This window comes from Podarcis liolepis (assembly GCF_965112155.1).
Source record: "Podarcis liolepis genome assembly, chromosome: 2".
Classification (NCBI taxonomy): domain Eukaryota; kingdom Metazoa; phylum Chordata; class Lepidosauria; order Squamata; family Lacertidae; genus Podarcis; species Podarcis liolepis.
Window position 1 is genome coordinate 116,577,258 of NC_139555.1, and position 20,124 is coordinate 116,597,381.

The 20,124-nt window shown below is 46.2% G+C and overlaps 1 protein-coding gene and 1 long non-coding RNA gene across 2 annotated transcripts; one reads left to right on the forward strand and one right to left on the reverse strand.

Annotated features, from left to right (window-relative positions):
* Window positions 1–23: 23 nt before the first annotated feature.
* LOC310702247 lies at window positions 24–12,407 on the reverse strand. The gene is made up of 3 exons (XR_014523399.1): window positions 12,106–12,407; window positions 1,584–2,604; window positions 24–258 (listed from the first exon to the last, which is right to left on the reverse strand). It is a non-coding gene; the product is annotated as an uncharacterized lncRNA (long non-coding RNA).
* Window positions 2,600–14,555, forward strand: LOC310701595 (E3 ubiquitin-protein ligase TRIM11-like). The gene is made up of 6 exons (XM_083492737.1): window positions 2,600–3,037; window positions 5,807–5,902; window positions 6,938–7,168; window positions 9,546–9,568; window positions 10,550–10,725; window positions 13,417–14,555. The coding sequence occupies exons 1-6, from the start codon at window positions 2,627–2,629 to the stop codon at window positions 13,959–13,961; spliced, it is 1,482 nt and encodes a 493-aa protein (XP_083348863.1). The 5' UTR covers window positions 2,600–2,626; the 3' UTR covers window positions 13,962–14,555.
* Window positions 14,556–20,124: the final 5,569 nt, after the last annotated feature.

A 20,124-nucleotide genomic window follows, 5' to 3' on the forward strand; every position in this document is an offset into this window, starting at 1 on the left:
TTCAAAAACATTCAAATGATAATTAAATCCAGCGATAGCCTAATTCCAATTTCTACGTGTCAGGTTAGAATTGCCTAAACAAAAACAAAAAAAAGAGGGCACTACCTGATATCAACAGGAAGGGAGTTCTACAGTTCAGATGTTCATTGCTTCCAAGTGCAGAAGTTCTGCTATTTGGCACTCGTAACAGTGACAGTTTCACAGATCAAAGCATTTTATAAAGCACTTTATTTCCGCAAACAATTACCGTATTTTTCGCTCTATTGGACGCACCGGACCACAGGACGCACCTAGTTTTTAGAGGGGGAAATCAAGGAAAAAAATATTATCCCTCCCCCCAGCCCCAAAGAGCAACGGACAGGCTGCGCGCAGCCTGTCTGCTTCTCCCAGAGCTTCTCGGGGGTGCGGGGGAAGCCCGGGTTCCCCCACCAGCCCCAAAGAGCAAAGAAGCCAAGACCGCGCACGGGATCCATAGCCGCGCAACCTCTCCAGCCAGGAGCTAAACCTCCCCAGCGCGGCTAAAGAAGAAGACAAGGCAGTCCAGGGCAGGCACTCACTGCCCTGGCTTCCTCTTTAGCCTTGCACAGCATCTTTAGTCTTGCGCAACGGAATGGATTGCGCCCGCTGTCCACCGGGGCTGGACTAGATGACACCTGGGGTTCCCTTCCAACCCTGCAATTCTATGACCTCGGAAGGTGTTTGGGATCTCCACCACTGGAGGCTTTTAAGCAGCGGTTGGGGGACCATCTGCCTGGCGCTCTTTAGCTGTGATTCCTACATTGTGAGGGGGCTGGGCTAGATGACCCTCAGGTGGCCCTCCCAACTTTATACAGTCCTATAGTTCTGCAGCAGGAGATCCACAGCCACTTAGCACCATAGAATCATAGAGTTGGAATAGACCACAAGGGCCATCGAGTCCAACCCCCTGCCAAGCAGGAAACACCATCAGACCACTTCACACAATGCCCACTCCCAATTTTCATCTGAGAGACATGTGGCTTCAGTGTCTAGGTAGGTACCCCCCTACCTGCCACACTTCCCCCACCCCACTTAAGCTGAGGGAATTCCTGCCCAGAGAAGCTCCCAGGTGAGGCAAGGGTTAAGATCTACCTCTGGTAGATCTCTTGCGGCTGGAGAGGCGCGCAAGTCTAAAGAGGAAGCCAGGGCAGCGAGCGTGATCCATCCCGTTCGCTGCCCTGGCTTCCTCTTTAGCCTTGCGAAGCCTCCCCCCCCCCCCCGGAGAGGCGCGCAAGTCTAAAGGGGAAGCCAGGGCAGGGAACGGGATGGATCGCGCTCGCTGCCTTGGCTTCCTCTTTAGCCTTGCACAGCCTCCCCCCGGCTGGAGAGGTTGTGCAAGGCTTTTCTAGAGGAGGGAGAAGGGACTGACTGGCGGAGTCAGTCCCTTCTCCCTCTTGGGGAAAAGCCCGCAAGAGCCGTGCGACGCTTGTGTGGGGCTCTTGAGGGCTTTTCCTGCCTGCCTCCTCCCTGCATTCGCTCCATAGGACGCACAGACTTTTCCCCTTAGTTTTTAAGACGGGAAAAGTGCGTCCTATGGTGCGAAAAGTACGGTATTATCTTTACACTTAAAAGTCCCAATGAGTGAAAAACACATGGAAGAGAATGAACTTGATGGCAAACTAGAAATCATTCAAGACAAAATTAATTCACCCTCAGTTATGGGGGGCTACTTTCAGGTACAGTTCAGAGATGATGGCCTTACCCACACTGCCTGTTATCCTGCTGGTTTCTCCTGGGGAAAACTGCTCTTTAGCTCTCAATCGGAGCAAATGGCAATGTGGGTTTCCTCCAGATTGACATTTGCTCCTATTTAAAAATAAGGAGCAGGTTTTCCAGAAACTATTTGGATGTGTGGATAGAAACTGCAGGTCAAGCAGAAAACCAATTAGACAAGCGGAAGTGTGGACGAGCCCAGGATTTGAATAAATTCATTAAAATTTATTCAAACTAATTGATGCCAAGCGCTGGATAAAATGCAGCCCTCACCTGAAGGCCCAGCACCACCAGACCATTCCCTGGAATTGAGCAGCTGGCAAAGAGGACCAAGTAGGGAGCCCAGGGCAGCTCCAACTGCTACAAAGCTCTACCCTTGGATTTTTTTTGAAGCAAAGACTGCACCGCCACAATGCCAAGGATTTAGCTGAGTTCAGGAAGCCTTCTCAGTGCAATGTACAGTGGTACCTCGGGTTAAGGACTTAATTCGTTCTGGAGGTCCGTACTTAACCTGAAACTGTTCTTAACCTGAAGCACCACTTTGGCTAATGGGGCCTCCCGCTGCTGCCGCACTGCTGGAGAACGATTTCTGTTCTCATCCTGAAGCAAAGTTCTTAACCTGAAGCACTATTTCTGGGTTAGCGGAGTCTGTAACCTGAAGCGTATGTAACCCGAGGTACCACTGCACAACAACAAACACACAATTAAAAAGCGATCCAAAGCAATGAAAGGACAACCAAGGCTTCTCAACAAAATGTTAAGCAATTGCAGAGGCCTGTCTGTCTTTTTAAAAAGAAGGCCCCATCAGCCTTGAGTTCATGAATCATTTACAGCAAGGGGAACAGCCAGTGACTGAAAACTGAGAAAGTAAAACTTAACTGGGACTTTGGCAGGTATGGCTGTTTCTGGTGGTCCCGTCCAGAGTCTGTGCGATGAAGCTACTTGCTCCATCTGCCTGGAATATTTCAAGGATCCAGTGACCATCCCAGAGTGTGGGCACAACTTCTGCCGATCTTGCTCGGTCCAGTGCTGGGGAAAACTGGAGGCAGAGGCTTCCTGCCCACAGTGCAGAATAACTGTCCAGCCAAGGAGCCTCATCTCCAACCGGCAACTGGCCAACGTGGTAGAAATAGCCAAGAAGCTCAGCCTTCCCCTTCAGGAAGGGAAGGTCTGTGAGAAGCACCAGGAGACCCTGAAACTCTTCTGCAAAGTCCATGAAGCCCCCATCTGTGTGGTTTGTGACAGATCCAAGGAACATGAAAACCACAAGGTGATTCCTCTGGAGGAGGCCTCTGAAGAGTACAAGGTAGGAAATCACTGTGGATCTTGATGAGGGGAAGAGTGGTGGATTCTTCCTGGGCCGCTTTCCGTAGCACTTTAGTCCAAACTGCATTAAATCAATTGCCCAAACATCAATTGTTTATTATGTAAAAGGCAGCAAAGGAGAAACCTGAGCAGTGTGGGGGTAGGTTCCAAAGGGAGCTTGCATACCCTCCAAGATTTCTATGATGAAAATAGGGTCATCCTATTCCATCATCATAATAATGATATTTATGCCCCACCCAGCATTCAATACACATAAAAACATAATAAAACATTTAACATACCGTATTTTTCGCTCTATAGGACGCACTTTTTCCCCTTCAAAAATGAAGGGGAAATGTGTGTGCGTCCTATGGAGCGAAGACGCCATAGCCCCGCGCGCGCTCTCCCAGCTGGGGAGGTGACGCGGGGCTATGGCAGGAGCCTCTACAGCCCCGCGTCACCTCCCCAGCTGGGAGAGCGCGCGCGCGCGAGGCTAATGCAGCCCCCCGCGACCCTCTCCCGACCGGGGAAGTTATGGCAGGAGCCTCTACAGCAGTGTTTCCCAACCGGTGTTCCGCGGCACACTAGTGTGCCGCGAGACGTTGCCTGGTGTGCCGTGGGAGAGAGGCGGGGCGGCGGCGGCGAGGAGAGGCCGCCCAGCGCGGGGCTCTCGCCGTCTGCCTGCGGCTAGTCATCTGCAATGACTAAGGAAGGCAGCGCAGCAGGTTCCCTCCCCCCGCCTTTCTTTCAGAGATTTATTGCTGCGCTGGAGGGAGCAATGGGATCCGGAGGCCCAGAAGGACAAAGGCAGTTGCCCACCAGTCGGGAGGAGTCTCACTCAAATGGGGCATTGCTCAAAGGGGAACGTCTCCCTCAAAAGGGGAAGAATGTGGTTTGCCCATGGGTTGGGGGGGGGGGAGAAGACACAGCGCCAGCCACCCATCTTTTCCTGAGCTGGCTGCTATTGAGCGGATGGCAAGGGAAACAACTGTGGGAAAGACAGCAACCTCCGGGAAATTCTTGGCGTTGGCCTTAAGGCATTCAGAAGTGTGTGTGTGTGTGTGTGTGTGTGTGTGAGAGAGAGAGAGAGAGAGAGAGAGAGAGAGACCATGTTTATCAGATCTCTCACTTGAATCTGAAACTCTCAAGGGACCCTGTTTTCACACTTTTTAAACATTTTGAATGGATCACTTGTTTAAAATCTCACCACTTTTGTTTATATGGCATTGAAACGCTTTTACTACTGGGCTATGGCAAGAAGTATTGTCTGCAAATCCAACCTTTTGGCTTTCTTTCTTCTTCTTCGGGGTGAGGAGAGTGGAGGTAGGTTGGGGGAAAGATCCCCAAAACTTTAGAAATACTTCCCCAGTGTATATTCTTGCTTTCTTCCAGTGTCCACTGCTACTTACGGTAACAGGGACACCAAAGCTGGCATTTCCAAAGCAAGACTCGGCCCCAGGCAGGATCCTGCAAAGGTTTTTCAATGCAAACTGTTGCAGGCCACCCCAATCTACAAGTGATGAGAGAATCCAGGGGTTCCAAGTGCTTGCGCAGGTTTCGTTTCCCCAGAATGAAGGTCAGTGGAGACTGTGGTGTCTTTAGAACATATGGTTTTATTTACACCTCTATGCAACCTGAGCATAAGATGGAGGGGCTCACAGAATTAACCGATCTTCCTTCTCCGTTATGTATGAGCACCAATCAGACAACTGCAAAATGAAAGACAGTAATCAAAGCTTTGGATCCAGCCCAGAACAAGCATGTCTCTAGGTCTCCAGCTTCCATTCTGCTTCTAGCCCAGCTCACTTACATACAACTCTGAGTACCAAAAACACGCACAATCATTTCTGTTAAAAACAAAACCAGACAATGTAAAATACTTTCTTTGTGTTTATTTGATTCCTATTAAAGAGAATTACTTTATATATAGTCAATATAGGCACAGAGTTAATTTTTTAAACATTTTCTAATGGTGGTGTGCCTCGAGATTTTTTTCATGAAACAAGTGTGCCTTTGCCCAAAAAAGGTTGGGAAACACTGCTCTACAGCCCCACGTCACCTCCCCAGCTGGGAGAGCGCGCGCGAGGCTAAAGCAGCCCCCCGCGACCCTCTCCCGGCTGGGGAGGTGATGGCAGGAGCCTCTACAGCCCCGCGTCACCTCCCCAGCTGCTTTAGCCTCGCGCGCGCTCTCCCGGCTGGGGAGGTGACCCGCAGCTATGGCAGGCCTCTCCGCTGCCCCTTTCCTCTGCTCCCTGACCTGCTCTTTGGGGCTGGTGGTGGGCTTCCCCCCGCCAGCCCCAAAGAGCAGGTCGAAAGGAACCTGAAGCCTGGAGAGCGAGAGGGGTCAGTGCACACCGACCCCTCTCGCTCTCCAGGCTTCCAAGGTAGCCGCCTGAACGCACCTTAAACCGCACCTTGTTTTAGAGCGGGAAAACAAGAGGGGGAAAGTTCTCCCCCTCTCTGTGCATCGCCTCCTGCCGCTTCACTGAAGGGGCGCTGGGCAGAGAGGGGGAGAATTTTTTTCTTGTTCTCCCCCCTCTAAAACAAAGTGCGTCCTATTGTCCGGTGCGTCCTATGGTGCGAAAAATACGGTAATCCCCACCCCAATACAGGGCTGCTTTCAGATGCCTTCTAAAGTGGACTCCTCTCTCTCTCTCTCTCTCTCTCTCTCTCTCTCTCCCTCTCTCTCTTTCTCTCTCTCTCCCTCCCTCCCTTCCTCCAGCTCTTTTTCTTGGTCTTAATCAAACCTGGGATTTTGTTTCCTCTTTAGAGACTGATCTGCAGCCGCCTGGAGACTGTGAGGAGAGAGAGAGAGAAAATGCTGGCCTATCAAGAAGACCTGGAAAAGCAAAGTCAAGACCTCCTTGTAGGTGTCCCTGTTGTTACTAGGATGGGAACAAGCATTTGAATACACTGGTACCTCGGGTTAAGTACTTAATTCATTCCGGAGGTCCGTTCTTAACCTGAAACTGTTCTTAACCTGAAGCACCACTTTGGCTAATGGGGCCTCCCGCTGCTGCTGCGCCGCCGGAGCACGATTTCTGTTCTCATCCTGAAGCAAAGTTCTTAACCCGAGGTGCTATTTCTGGGTTAGTAGAGTCTGTAACCTGAAGCGTCTGTAACCTGAAGCATATGTAACCCGAGGTACCACTGTAATCAAGTCAGGACTGAAAAAGCACTGGCAAATCTGTCCCATACCAGCTTCCCCCCGTTTTTCCACATCAGCATGCGATTTTGAATTTTAGAAAGTCCTTTCTGTGTTATTTGCATTCATAAACAATTTTAATGCCTACTTTACCCTCAAATGTGCATTTTTGTGCACATTATCTGACCAGAGTAAAATTCAGAGGAGTGTTAAATTTGAAATGAATGCTGTTTTTCCGTATTTTTTTGGAGAGTGACTATCAGCTAAGTTCACCTTTGAATGCAAACTGGATTGAATTTCTTCCCCCTGAGGCAGCCCAGCTCTATGGAATATAAAGTACTTGGGATATCCTGAAGGACCATAAAAGTGGTTAATGAAAGGTCTTTTGAAATGTGCACTCTGTTGTTAATCTTTAGCAAAGTCAGGCCATCCTGAAGCCTTAAAGTAAACAGGGGTGCTCTGGGGATGAGCAGGCTAGCTATGCCCTCTTCCTCTGTTTCTGTTGCCTTCCTATTTATGGAAGTGTTCAGTCTAAAGTGAGCAGCATTTAATGTCCGTGGAGGCTCCCTGAATATTTTAGAACTGTGATTATGCCAGGTCCAAATATGTGCAAGGAACCTCCGTGGCTAGGGGAAAAAAAGCTCATTGCTTTAGGCAAACTGGAAGGCAGCAGGCAGGAATAGCAGTGGAGAGGGCAGAGCAGGTGTGTTCCTGAGTCAGGGCTCCATGTTTCTTACTTCTACCTGCTTCTTGCAGAAATTAACAAAAACTGAGAAGCAGGGGACAGAGGAGAAGTTTAGGCAACTGCGCCAGTTTCTGGAAGAGAAAGAAAAACATCTGCTGCAGGAGATAGAAGAGGTGGAGCTGGAGGTTGCAAGAAGAAGGGATGAGCAGCTGGCCAGACTCTCCAGGGAACTCTCCTCTCTTGAGAGGATCATTCAGGAGATGGAAGAGAAACGACAGAAGCCAGCAAGTGAACTCCTGCAGGTAAGATGGCAGGAGGAACAGCACAAGGCTCCACTCCAGGAGAAGGGCTTCCTCCAAATCTTTTTGTGCCTCTATACAAGCAGTAAAGGAACTCAGCTTTTTCACAGGAGCTGCCAAGAAAACTGGTGTGGTTTATTATTCCCCTTAATGCAGACTGGAGATGCTTACTCAGTGTTAATAGAATGTGGTGTTCTGTACTTAGCCAAAACATGAGCCAACAGTGTGACGCGGCAGCTAAAAAAGCCAATGCAATTCTGGGCCTCATCAATAGGAATATAGCATCTAGATCAAGGGAAGTAATAGTGCCACTGTATTCTGCTCTGGTCAGACCTCACCTGGAGTACTGTGTCCAGTTCTGGGCACCACAATTCAAGAAGGACACTGACAAACTGGAACGTGTCCAGAGGAGGGCAACCAAAATGGTCAAAGGCCTGGAAACGATGCCTTATGAGGAACGGCTAAGGGAGCTGGGCATGTTTAGCCTGGAGAAGAGGAGGTTAAGGGGTGATATGATAGCCATGTTCAAATATATAAAAGGATGTCACATAGAGGAGGGAGAAAGGTTGTTTTCTGCTGCTCCAGAGAAGCGGACACGGAGCAATGGATCCAAACTACAAGAAAGAAGATTCCACCTAAACATTAGGAAGAACTTCCTGACAGTAAGAGCTGTTTGACAGTGGAATTTGCTGCCAAGGAGTGTGGTGGAGTCTCCTCCTTTGGAGGTCTTTAAGCAGAGGCTTGACAACCATATGTCAGGAGTGCTCTGATGGTGTTTCCTGCTTGGCAGGGGGTTGGACTCGATGGCCCTTGTGGTCTCTTCCAACTCTATGATTCTTTGATTCTATGAAATATTTTCTCCTAATGCCTTCTATTTTTGCAGTGCTGCCTTCATGTCCTCTTGTGGGCTTCCCAGAGGCTGCTCTGGCTGCCTTAGAGCTAAGCAAAATTAAAATTAAGCAAAGGAGAAGTGAGCCTTAACATTGAGCACAATCACATTTTTTAATCCAAATTGACACTCCCACCTTTCTGCATTCAGATTTTCAATTTCTGCCCTCCAGACAGACATTGAGGCCAACTTCAGTCATGATAAATGTTATGAAAGTGTCATCAGAAAATGCAATAGCTTTACAACTCAGCACAAATGTAAATGGTCTGTGGTGGTTGGGGTGTTTATGTAAGCCCACTGAGAAACCTGTCATTGGTTTGAGAAATATCGCCCATCATTATATGGTCTCTACCAACCACCTCACAATTCCTTGACCTTTTCCTGAACATTTTTCTGTGAAAGAAACAATGAGGGGTTGTAATGCCCCAATCCACCGACATTTGCTGGGGTAAGAAACTCAGCAGAACACAAAAATTCATTGCATCTTATACTGCAGGTGGTTTTAGCTGGCTGGCTGAAATTTGGCGATGTCCTACAAATGGCTTTGGGGGGAAATGTTCTAGAAGGACTAAACTGTAGGCCTCCTGATGTCTAAATTGCACAATGAGAAGTGTGTTGGGAGGGATTTTTTTGCACACAAAATTAAATGCAGGTTGATAAGTTAAAACTGCCTCAGACCTGCTTTGTTTGCCGTTTATGCAATATGCTAACTGAATCATAGCCATCCACCAGCATTTGCAATTCTCTAGATTTTCTAGTGAAATTCTCAAGCCAAGTAATCTGAACTTGCATACAAAATTGGCTACAAAGGTGTCTTTGGGGAGAAATTCGCACTAAAATGCTGATGTGGAATTGTGGAGAACTGAACTTCAGATTGTAAAATTAGAAACTGACTGAAACCAATATTGGCTGATTTAGCCATTCTCGTGTTAGAAGGATGCTGGAATGAAGTTACATGGTTTTAGTAGAAATGTAACAAAGAATTAAGTAAAAGCTGGTTGATAATGGGTTAAAATGAAAAAAAAATCAAGGTTAGATCGTTAAGATAAATTATAGAATAAAAATTGAGAAAGATGGGAAGAACTTGCTGAAATAGTGAATTGAACTAGAATACAAAAAAAGGGAGGTGTGAGGAGGTCGATGAAACAAGTAAAGGAAAGGTAAAGATATGGAATATTGGATGCTTGTTTTAGTTTGTTCTTTGTTTTTCTTTTTTGATGTATTATTGTATTGCTTTTATATGTTTTATATGTTTTGTTATTGTTTTTTCTTTTCTTTTTTATTGTTATATATTTTTTCTTTTTTCTGTAATTTTTAAACTCTTAATAAATATCATTTAAAAAAAAAGATTTAGCCATTTTTGCTCAAATCTTTGATGTGTGCCAGGCAGACTGAGATTAGAGGTCCAGGCTGCATCCATTCCAGGGTCTGAAGTGCCTTCAAAGTGTGGCCTTTTATAGGCAGTGATTGCTGTTATCTTTTCCCCTCTAGGATGTGAGAAGCACCTTGCAGAAGTAAGTGGCTCCTGCTCATTTCCATTAGCATCTCTCTGAGGTCAGGAAGGGTCCAGGACCCCAACACATAAAACCTGGTACAGAAGGGGCTCCTGGGGGAGAGACAGTAGGACTCCACACTCTACAGCAGGGGTCAGCGAACTTTTTCAGCAGGGGGCCAGTCCACAGTCCCTCAGACCTTGTGGGGGGCCAGACTATATTTTGGAAGGGAAACAAAGAATGAATTCCTATGCCCCACAAATAACCCAGAGATGCATTTTAAATAAAAGGACATATTCTACTCATGTAAAAACATGCTGATTCCCGGACTGTCTGCGGGCCAGATTTAGAAGGCGATTGGGCTGGATCCGGCCCCTGGGCCTTAGTTTGCCTATCCATGCCCTACAGCATCTCACACATAAAAATAGGGCCCTCTCCTTTGCTATTGTAGCAATCTAATTCTTCTTCCAAAGATCAAGACCAGAGCACGACCTCCTCCTTCCCCGTCACATAGGGCTGGAGACTCTTCTCTGCCTCTTGCACGTTGCATTCACTGACTCTGCAATACATAGTGTCAAACGTATAAAAGAAAGTGGCTCAAAGATGCTTGTGAAGAGCTCAGTACCTACAAACATGTTTCAATGTCCAACTAGTTTTTCCTCAAACTATGGTGAGCAACAGAAAGGTGCCCACCTCTGTTAACTCTCTCTCTCTTAGGTATTTTTGGAGGGGAGGTTAGTGAATCTGGAATAAGTTGACTGTTTTTTCCCCCTCAGAGGTGGGATTGTTGTGATTTTGCATCAGCGGGCAAACTCAGAGGCCTGGCGTTGCTGCTTTGGCCCTCAGATATCTGACTGTGGAGCCTGTAGTGAGGAAGAATTGAGCCCCTCTGTGCCTGCCTGTCCCTATAGGCTTTTTTCAGCTCTCTTTCTCATTTCCTTTCTTTTACTATGCTAGGAATTGTGGTTTTGAATGGGCTAACATTATTTTTCTTCTCACCAGGTATGAGAAAAGAGAGAGATTGGAGGCTCCATGTGCTTTCCCTCCACAGCTGAATGAGAGGCTCTCCAAACTCTGTGATATAAATAGTATGCTCGAGGATGTGATGAAGCAATTCAAAAGTAATGAGAAATGGCTGCGAGGATTTTATTCTGGGCATTTTATTAGTCCAAAACTGGGTATGCCAGTCTCTTAATGTATTGCATTGTCTTCTTTTTAGTTTTTGCTGCAGACAGGGATGTTCCCATAATACCTTCCTTCTTGGTGGTCCAGCCATCATCTTATTTTCCTCAGAATGCCCTATATACATTGTCACTCTGGTGCATGGGGGGTTAGAGGAAAGAAATGGTGGCTGCCACAAAGAGAAAGAGCCTGAACCAGAGTTCAGAGCAAAGTCAAGATTTTCCCCCTCAATGTACATCTGGGCTGGAGGTTTTGGAGGTTCTCAAACTCTGAAGGGCAGTGTGAAAGGGCATTTTGAACCACCCTGTTCCCCTCTTTGCCTCCTCCTCCTTAGGCTTGTCTCCCAGCAGTGAAGTAAAGCCCTGATCTGTGTCCTCAGACATCCACCCACAGCTGCCCTATCTAGGGCTGCCACAAACACAATCTCCTGAGAGTTCACAAATTAATTATGAAATCAAGTGCACATGAGCCCCAAAGGGCACAATTATGTTTCTTAATAGCATGGAAGATTTTTAAAGGGTTTGAGGGGAGGAATTCCTTTTGCACGAAAGCTCCGCCATTCCTTCCTCTACAAGCTGAGTTTCTCATAAGATTTAATGATTCTGGCTTAAACAAAATCCCTCATCACTTTACTTGGGGGAGTTATCAAGGCTGCCTCTATCTCCCCTGTGCATCCTTTTACAGGATTGCTGTTACACTGCCTCCCCCTGACAGGAAATAGATTGAGAAGACTGGTAAAAAATGTGGGAATGTTCAGGGATGCAGGAGAGGATATATTGTTTGATGATATCCTTCCTAACTTGCGTTAGCAAGTTCTATATCTTATCAGAGTAGCATTCCCCTTTAAACGCACAGAGGTATGCTTGTTGCAGGCTCATCTGAGCCTCTCAGTATAAGATTCCTGGTAAGATCCCTTGTCCCTCTTAAAAATAATAGACGCAACAGTCTTATTAAAATCTATATAAAAGTAGTTTACTCACAATCATTCAGTTCACAGTGTGAAAGAAATTTTTTACTAATAACTTAGTTTTGTTTCTATTTAATTTAGATCCTGCCACTTCCCCAAATTTTTGAATTTTTTGCCTCCCCGCTGTCCCCCGAGCTTGTGGGGCTGGCGATGGAGAGAAGTGCGCTGATCCTAGGACTGCAGGCAGCTCTGCGCCGCCATCCGGAGCGGGACTTAGCGCCCCACTCCCGGTGGCCGCGCAGAGCTGCGCTGATCCCGGGACTGCAGGCAGCTCTGCGCCACTGTTCCCTGACCTGGTTCTTCCAGCCCCGCACCTGGGGGGGAAATAAATTTTTCCCCTTTATTTCCCCCCCCCCCAAAAAACTAGGTGCATCCTATGGGCCGGAGCGTCCTATGGGGCGCAAAATACGGTAACTAATTCTCTGGAGTGAGGAAGCCATTCTTTGTGCTGAAGCCACTTGCTCCATCTGCCTGGAGTATTCCAAGGATCCAGTGATCATCCCAGAGTGTGGGCACAACTTCTGCAATCCTGCTTGATCTAGGATTGCCATATTTCAAAAAGTAAAATTCAACCTGACAACCACAAAGGTCTGAGTAACCACTGTTATATTCTTCAGTGGGGTCGTTCCATGACAGATCACCACAATTTTTCAAATTATTATTAGCTACTACATCTCAGATTTTGCTTAAAACTGCTGTACTGGATTATCTCAGGTCAGTGTCACTCGTGTGAATAAATATTTCCTATGTCTTATAGTTTTCAAGTTTGGGGGGGGGTGAAAATTAGAGAAACGTTACATACATGCATGAATCAAGTTACCTCTGGGGACTTTATGGGGTTTTGGGCCCTGAAGCTTAATTTTCCTTAGTTTATTGCAGATCCACTTCTGGGTAGAATAGGTTGATGGGTCTCTGCACTGACACTCTCCCCAACTCTAAGCATAATGAGGGCATCTAAGAGTGAATGCCTGTTCTCTGCTTATCTGAACTGGGGGGCCCTCATCACCCACCCACTGAGAGCCCCAAATGGCCATATCATACAGAGATGCCTAAGGAGGGCAAGTCCCCTTCTCTCCTACTCCCCCCTCTCATTCACAAACACAGAAGAGCTGAGTAAAGGTTCACTAGGTGGTTTTGTTTCATTGTAAATACTGGTACATTGAATACAGAAAGAAGAAAACAACTGATTAAAAACCAACAAGGGCTGCAATCTGAAAACGCTAATGGCCTTTGAGTAATGTCTGTAGATAACCAATATTAAAATGAAGATAGATAGAAATAATAGTACTTCAAAGAAAAAGAAAATAGATACAGGCAACAAGTTTATTATAATAAAATGGAAGAGATGGGAAGTCATTTATTTATGAAGAATACTATGATTTGAATTACATCTCTTTTCTTTTTTGTATACATGTAATGTTTGATGATCTAAAATGGACAACAACAATAATCACAAACATTTTTTGGATAGATATTTTTATGATGTAAAGTTATGATGTAAAGATATCATTATGAGCAATAAAAAAAAAGATTTAAAACCAACAAGGAAGGTATTTATTGTGGGGAAAGTATGGAAGAAAGAGAGAAGTATCCCAGTTCTGTATGCAATACAAAGAAATCCCATTTCTTTGAGAGGGAATCTGGTTCCTGGGGTGTTTCTTGGATCAGGATGTCCATCTCTGACTCTCAGCTGATTCTGCCTCTCTTCTTTTTCCAACAGCAAATGTCACTCTGGATCCAGACACAGCCCATCCCAGGCTCATCCTGTCCGAGGATCGGAAAAGCGTGAGATGGGGAGACAAACCTCAAGCCCTGCCTGACAATCCGGAGAGATTCAGTGACTGGCCTTGTGTGTTGGGACGTGAGGGATTCACAGCAGGCAGACATTTCTGGGAAGTCACTGTGGGAAGTGAGGGAGAATGGGCTGTAGGGGTTGCCAGGAAGTCTCTGAGGAGAAAGGATGACTTTCTCATGAGAATAATTAATACCTTCTGTGAGTTAAGTTATGAGGAGGGGATCTGGGCTGTGGGGAAATTGAGAGGTAAGTACAGAGCCTGCACCTCCCCTGATTCCTCTCCTTTGTCCCTAAGTGAGGAGCCCAGGAGGATCCGGGTGACTCTGGACTGTGAAGCAGGGGAGATGTCTTTTTCTGGTGCTGACACAGGAACTGAACTCTACACGTTCTCAGGAGCCTCGTTCTCTGGAGAGACCTTCCTCCCTTTCTTTTATCTGAGGGGAGATAAAATCCACCTCAGGATCTCCTAAGGAGGCTAAATCTGCCTCACAGGAACATTTGGAGTTTCTCTCCAAATGAAAATGACAGATATAAAACCAAACACCTCAAGAGCTCTTTTGACAGCTTTGCAAAGGCCTTTTGAGATGACTCACTCTAGTCACAATCAGCAGAAGAAAACAGACAAAAAATGGGGCTAGTTTTTTAAATTTTGTTTTATTTTGTTTTATTTGCTTTTTCCTTCCCTTTCCCGGAATTCCCTCTGCAGGTTATTTCTTAGAGACAATATCACTTTAACAGTCCCAGTAAATATTATGTTCCTGAATAGGAATGCACTGACTTCAGTGGGGCTTTTGGCTGTTTAGATGTGTTTAGGATTACAGCCAATGTGGTCCTTTGGATGAGGCTGGACTCCAAATCCCATCTGCCTTGTCCAGCATCTGGTCAGAGATGAAACAAATTTTTAGAACCACAAGTAGATTTTAATCGGTAATATTTTTCTATGTTAAACTAAGAAGAATGTTTAAATTAAAAAAGAACGAATTCTCTGTTCAGAAATGATGTGGGCTTCAGGGTGAAAATGTAGTGACCAAGTTTGCTCAGACATTAAATTGCTCGGCCTCTCGAACCATCAGTCTGTTTGTCATCTATTCAGCTCCAGCAACAAAACCTCAGCCCAGAGGCTGAGGGGGGAAACCATTCAGCTCTCTGTGGCTCCGTTGGTTAGTGTGTCTGGTTGTTAACCAGAAGAATGGTGGTTCGAGTCCATCCAGGTACAGGTTTGGGTCCCCTACCCTCATGATCACAAGGTGAAGGTGATGACTGGCTCATCCATTGCTTCTCATGCATGTGGGTTTGAATCTCACCTTCATCAACACTTTAGCCCAAACTGAATTATGGAAGCTGGGCATAAGAACTCAAGGAGAGCCTGCTGGATTAGGCCAATGGCCCATGCAGTTCTCACCGTGGCCAACCAGAAGCCTGTGGGAAGACGCCCACAAGCAGTAGCATTAATTTGGCCCTAACATTCTTTCCCCTGACTTGCTAGATTTCTATATGCAGGGACTGCTTTTGTACAGTGGAGGTTTCATTCAAGTGAGTCTCCTCCTTTCTTGCTCTGTCTTTCCCTTTCTTTTATTTTATGGGTTGTTGTGAATTGTAAACTGAGCCATGGAGGGTTGGCAGTGAAATGTTCAGTGTTGTGCACTTACATATAAAAACGGGTGGGAAGGAGAAAAAGGAATCACTTTTATTTAAAAACAAAAACAAAAAAAGGAGGCAATCACATGGCTACTGGGTTCTTCAAGTGCTGGTCCGCCAAAATGGCAACATCCATGCACAAAGGATCAGCAGGCATAGAGGAACCCCAGCAACTTTAGAAAACCTTCCGAAAACAGGCCAAAGAGGAACACACATTTCTAGTGGCCTTGAAAAGCTGATTCTCTGATGAGACAGGAAAAGTGTGTGTGTGTGTGTGTGTGTGTGTGAGAGAGAGAGAGAGAGAGAGAGAGAGAGAGAGAGAGAGAGAAGTATCCTAGAAGACAGCAAGATAACCATGAGCACCCTACAGACTGCTGCGTTTCATTACAAATCTAATTTGTAGTAGAATTATCTTTTTAGTGTTCAGTGTTTCGCGTTAATTTCCCCAACAATCCTTGACAACTCCGCTGTAGGCAGGCGAAAGTGATCAATTCCCAAGTGCAAATACGGGATAACTATGAAGAAGGAGCAATTGACCCACTCCGTTATGAAACTGAGGCGGCAGGACTCTGTTAAATGAAATACCAGGAAGAGGCGGTTATGAACCTGCCCTTCTCTTAAACCATTTCCTACCATTTGAGGCCCTCTGCAGAGCAAATTCCAACACCAGAGCTAAAATATACACATACAACATATCATTTTAAGAACCCCCAAGAGCAGCAAACACAAAGTATTTTAAGTAATCCCCCCAATGCCTTTTCTTTTTAAAACTCATGACAGATGTATTAAAGCTTGAGTGCTGCTGAGTAATGTTACTACTTCTAACTGTTCCTAGCTGGTTTCACAGTCCTGTATTTCTCCAGCCACAATAACTAGGGTTTCATCTTTTTAGGGGCAGGGTTTGTGGTGCACAAGAACACAAGACAAGCCTGGTAGATCGATAGCTATGTGTTGAGGACGATCAATAGTAGTGGGCAATCCATCTTTCAGGGAAGCATGTTTGCCCCTATTGATCTTTGCACTGAGAGATCCCTTAGTAAGGTTTTGAGGAACTACCAGGGCTCTCCCAAGCCAAAAAACTAAATCAGGTACTTCCACCTGAGGCTGAAAAATATCAAGTCCTCACTTCCTGCATGCAAGATGTCCTTTTCTCTCTTGAATGGGTTTTCTCATGTGATGTGAGGCTGCCCTTCTGACTGAATCTCCTCCCACAATCCAGACACTGGTACGGCTTCTCTCCTGTGTGGATCCGCACGTGCGTCATGAGGTTCCCTTTCTGACGGAAGCGTTTCCCACAGTGCAGACATGGATATGGATTCTCATCTGTATGGATCCTCTCATGTATGACAAGGTTGGACTTCTGAGAGAAGCTTTTCCCGCAGTGCGGACACTTGTATGGGTCCTCTTCCGTGTGGATTCTCTCGTGTGCGATGAGGTCACATTTCCGACTGAAGTTTCTCCCGCAATCGGAGCACTTAAAGGGTCTCTCTCCTGTGTGGGTCTTCCCGTGGATAATTAGATTGCACCTCTGAGAGAAACTTTTCCCACAGTCTGAGCACTTGAATGGTTTCTCACCTGTATGGATTCTCATGTGTTTCCTAAAAACTGAGCCACGAGTGAAGACCTTCTCACAGTGTGGGCACCTGTGTACATTCTCCCCTGTATGGATTCTCTCATGCGCTGTAAGGCTCGAGCTGTGATAGAAGGTCTGGCCACAGTCTGTGCATGCGTACGGCTTTTCTCTCGTGTGGATTTTTTCATGTGCCCTAAGATTTGAGCTGTGGGTGAAGCTTCTCCCACAGTTGGAGCACTCGTATGGTTTCTCTCCGGTATGGGTTCTTTCATGTACAAGAAGGTTGGTGCTCTGGCGGAAGGTTTTCCCACATTCTGAACACTTATATTTATCCTCTCCTGTATGCATTATTTGGTGTTTATGATTTCAGCTCTGTTGGAAGCTGCCTTTGACATCAGCACATGGCTTTAGGGCACCATAATCATGATCTTTCACTTTCTTCACATCCAAACAATCCTCTGGGAGCAGCTTCACTCAAATCTTTCCCAGATCCACTTGTTCCTGAAGCTTCTTCCGTCATATTCTCACGCACCCGTCCATAACCTGCCCAGGACGAAAGGGAGAATCATAATATGAGTCACATCCTGCTCTGGATGCTTATTTCTTATGAATAAATATTACCCCACACGTCAGGCTTTTAAAATGGCTCACCACACTATGAGAACAGCAAAAAGGCAGTACAGTGGTGCCTCGCAAGACGAAAAGAATCTGTTCTGTGATTCTCTTCGTCTAGCGATTTTTTCGTCTTGCGAAGCAAGCCCATTGACAGATTAGCGGATTAGCGCTATTAGCGGCTTTTAGCGGCTTATCTGCTGATCGGATCAGATGATAAGCGGCTTAGCGGCTTAGAAAAGGGGGGGCAAAAGGAAAAAAAACCAGCAGGAACTTGCAAGACATTGTCGTCTTGCGAAGCAAGCCCATAGGAAATTCGTTTTGCGAAGCACCTCCAAAACGGAAAACTCTTTCGTCTAGCGAGTTTTCCGTCTTGCGAGGCATTCGTCTTGCGGGGCACCACTGTAGTGACACAGAAGATGAAAGGCTAGGATCTAAAAAGCCTGATTGGGCAAAGAGAAGGACTTGTCTGACTGCAGAAAGCCAGGCAGCTCAGCACCAGGTGAGCAACAAGACAATGCCCTAAGGCTGGGGTAAGGAACCTCAGGCTCAGGAACAAAAGTGACCCTTCAAACCTCTCCATTTGGCCCTCAGGACCACTAAGTCACAACCCCTCGCAGAGGCCTTTCCTTCCTTGAGTGCTTTTGCCTGACTTGAATTGTTATAAAGCCTTTCGTTGCATGAAAGGAAAAGAGAGGTGTTTCTGTATGGCTGGATAGATGCATTTTTTGTCCTTTCCTCTTTTGCAGCATTTGAAAACAGCACTTTTGCCTAGAGGCACAAAGAGCACAACTATTCTGAGATTTGAAACCTCTCTTTAGGGCTATTTGCATGATATTCATATCATGTGGGCCAGAGGGAAGACTGCTTCATTTTGTTCTAAGACAGTAATGTGAACACAGCACAAGTCAGAGTTGGGTGAAGATATATAGCATCCCAGCTTTTTTTAAAATAAAGTTTCAAAGTCTTTAAGGGATTGCAAGACTTGGAACTCTAAGGGTTTTGAGTTCTGCTGGGGCTGCTTGAGAATTCTTTAGTTTTCAACGTGTTTTTTCCACGTTGCTTAATGCTATGCTGCATTTCTATGCTTAAGGATACATTTGTATGCTTGGAGAGCCAGTGTGGTGTAGTGGTTAAGAGCTGTAGTCTCGTAATCTGGGGAACCAGGTTCGCGCCTCCGCTCCTCCACATGGAGCTGCTGGGTGACCTTGGGCTAGTCACACTTTTCTGAAGTCTCTCAGCCTCACCTCACAGAGTGTTTGTTGTGGGGGAGGAAGGGAAAGGAGAATGTGAGCCGCTTTGAGACTCCTGAAGGGGAGTGAAAGGCGGGATATCAAATCCAAGGTTAGGACTGCCTTTGAACCTCTTTATCGTAGGCTGCCAGAGAACTCCCTGGGAACGGCATATAAATGGTGCCATAAATAAATATTAAAATCGTCACCTGGGATTCTGCTCTCGGACACCTGCCCTAGGAAATGAGGCGGATGGTGACAGTAAGAGCTGTTCGACAGTGGAATTTGCTGCCAAGGAGTGTGGTGGATTCTCCTTCTTTGGAGGTCTTTAAGCAGAGGCTTGACAACCATATGTCAGGAGTGCTCTGATGGTGTTTCCTGCTTGGCAGGGGGTTGGACTCGATGGCCCTTGTGGTCTCTTCCAACTCTATGATTCTATGATTCTATGATTCTATGTCTCGGTGGCGGCACCCCTTTGCAGCAGAGATGGGGCACTTTTTCAGCCTGAGGGCCACAACAACAACCAAAAAGAGCCCTGCTCTTTCAGGCCAGTGTCCCCTCTAGTTCAGCATTCTGTTCTCTGTGTGGCCAACCAGGAAGCAGCTGGTACCACAAGCTGTTAGGAAGCTGGGATAGTAAATAAAGATATGAGTAATAACTATATTGCATACTGCTGGATTGCACCCAAAACCTCTAAAGAGTTTGCAAATAATGATGATGATAACTGTCAACAACAACAAAAACAGATTAAAAAAATTCAAGCTGTTTATTAAAATAAGTAGTTAAAGGCCGACTAAAGCAATCTAGGCATCTTGGGTAGGCTTGCATGAGCAGAAACGCTTTGACCAGAAATGTACCGGTATTACTATTTTACAATCATAATGATGAAGGCACCCCTTCCCAAAACACACACACACATGTGGATTTACCAGGGTGAAAGGCCAGATAATCGACGAAACCAGAGTATCTGAACACACAACGGATCTTTTTTCTTCCTCTTCTTCAGTCTCTCTCCCTTCTTGCGCAACCAGCTCTTGGGCTGCTGCTGTCCATTCTCTGGAACTTACTAGGCTCCCCTTTAAACCCCCTTTCCCTCCACGCTCACCTCTCCTTGCAGCCTTCTGCAATGCAAACCCTGCTAACTGCAGCTGGGGGTGGGGAGATCTGTTAAAAGGCTCCAACGCGAACCCCCTTTTCTGCAAAGGTCATAGAACAAACCAACTCCGCCACCCACCTCCAGGGGGCGCGATGGGAAAAGGTCTGGCAAGGAAGTAGTTTTCCTATTCAATCGTCATCTTTCCTCCTCCTCTGCCTCCTCCACTCTCTCTCTGGCCTTTCTTAGGAACTGGAGCTAAACTCGGTGGATTTAACCATTTGAATAATGAATAACCTTGCAGACACTCTTCTCTGGTCGATAATCCGACTTGTTTCCTGGCGCTTTTTCTTATTGCAGTGAAGTCTGATGGCGAAGCAAGTTGGTTGTGCAAGATAAATTGTGACTGGGGAACCTGAGTGTGTTGAACACAAAAAAGATCCTGCATGGTAAAGTGCTTAAAGGCTGGACTAGGACTTGGGAGC

Excerpts from the sequence above, each read along its gene's own strand:
- LOC310701595 (XM_083492737.1), top strand. The coding sequence starts at position 2,627 with ATGGCTGTTTCTGGTGGTCCCGTCCAGAGTCTGTGCGATGAAGCTACT. Across the intron at positions 3,038-5,806 it reads AGGCCTCTGAAGAGTACAAG|AGACTGATCTGCAGCCGCCT; the intron begins GTAGGAAATCAC and ends TTTCCTCTTTAG. Across the intron at positions 10,726-13,416 it reads TTTTATTAGTCCAAAACTGG|CAAATGTCACTCTGGATCCA; the intron begins GTATGCCAGTCT and ends TTTTTCCAACAG.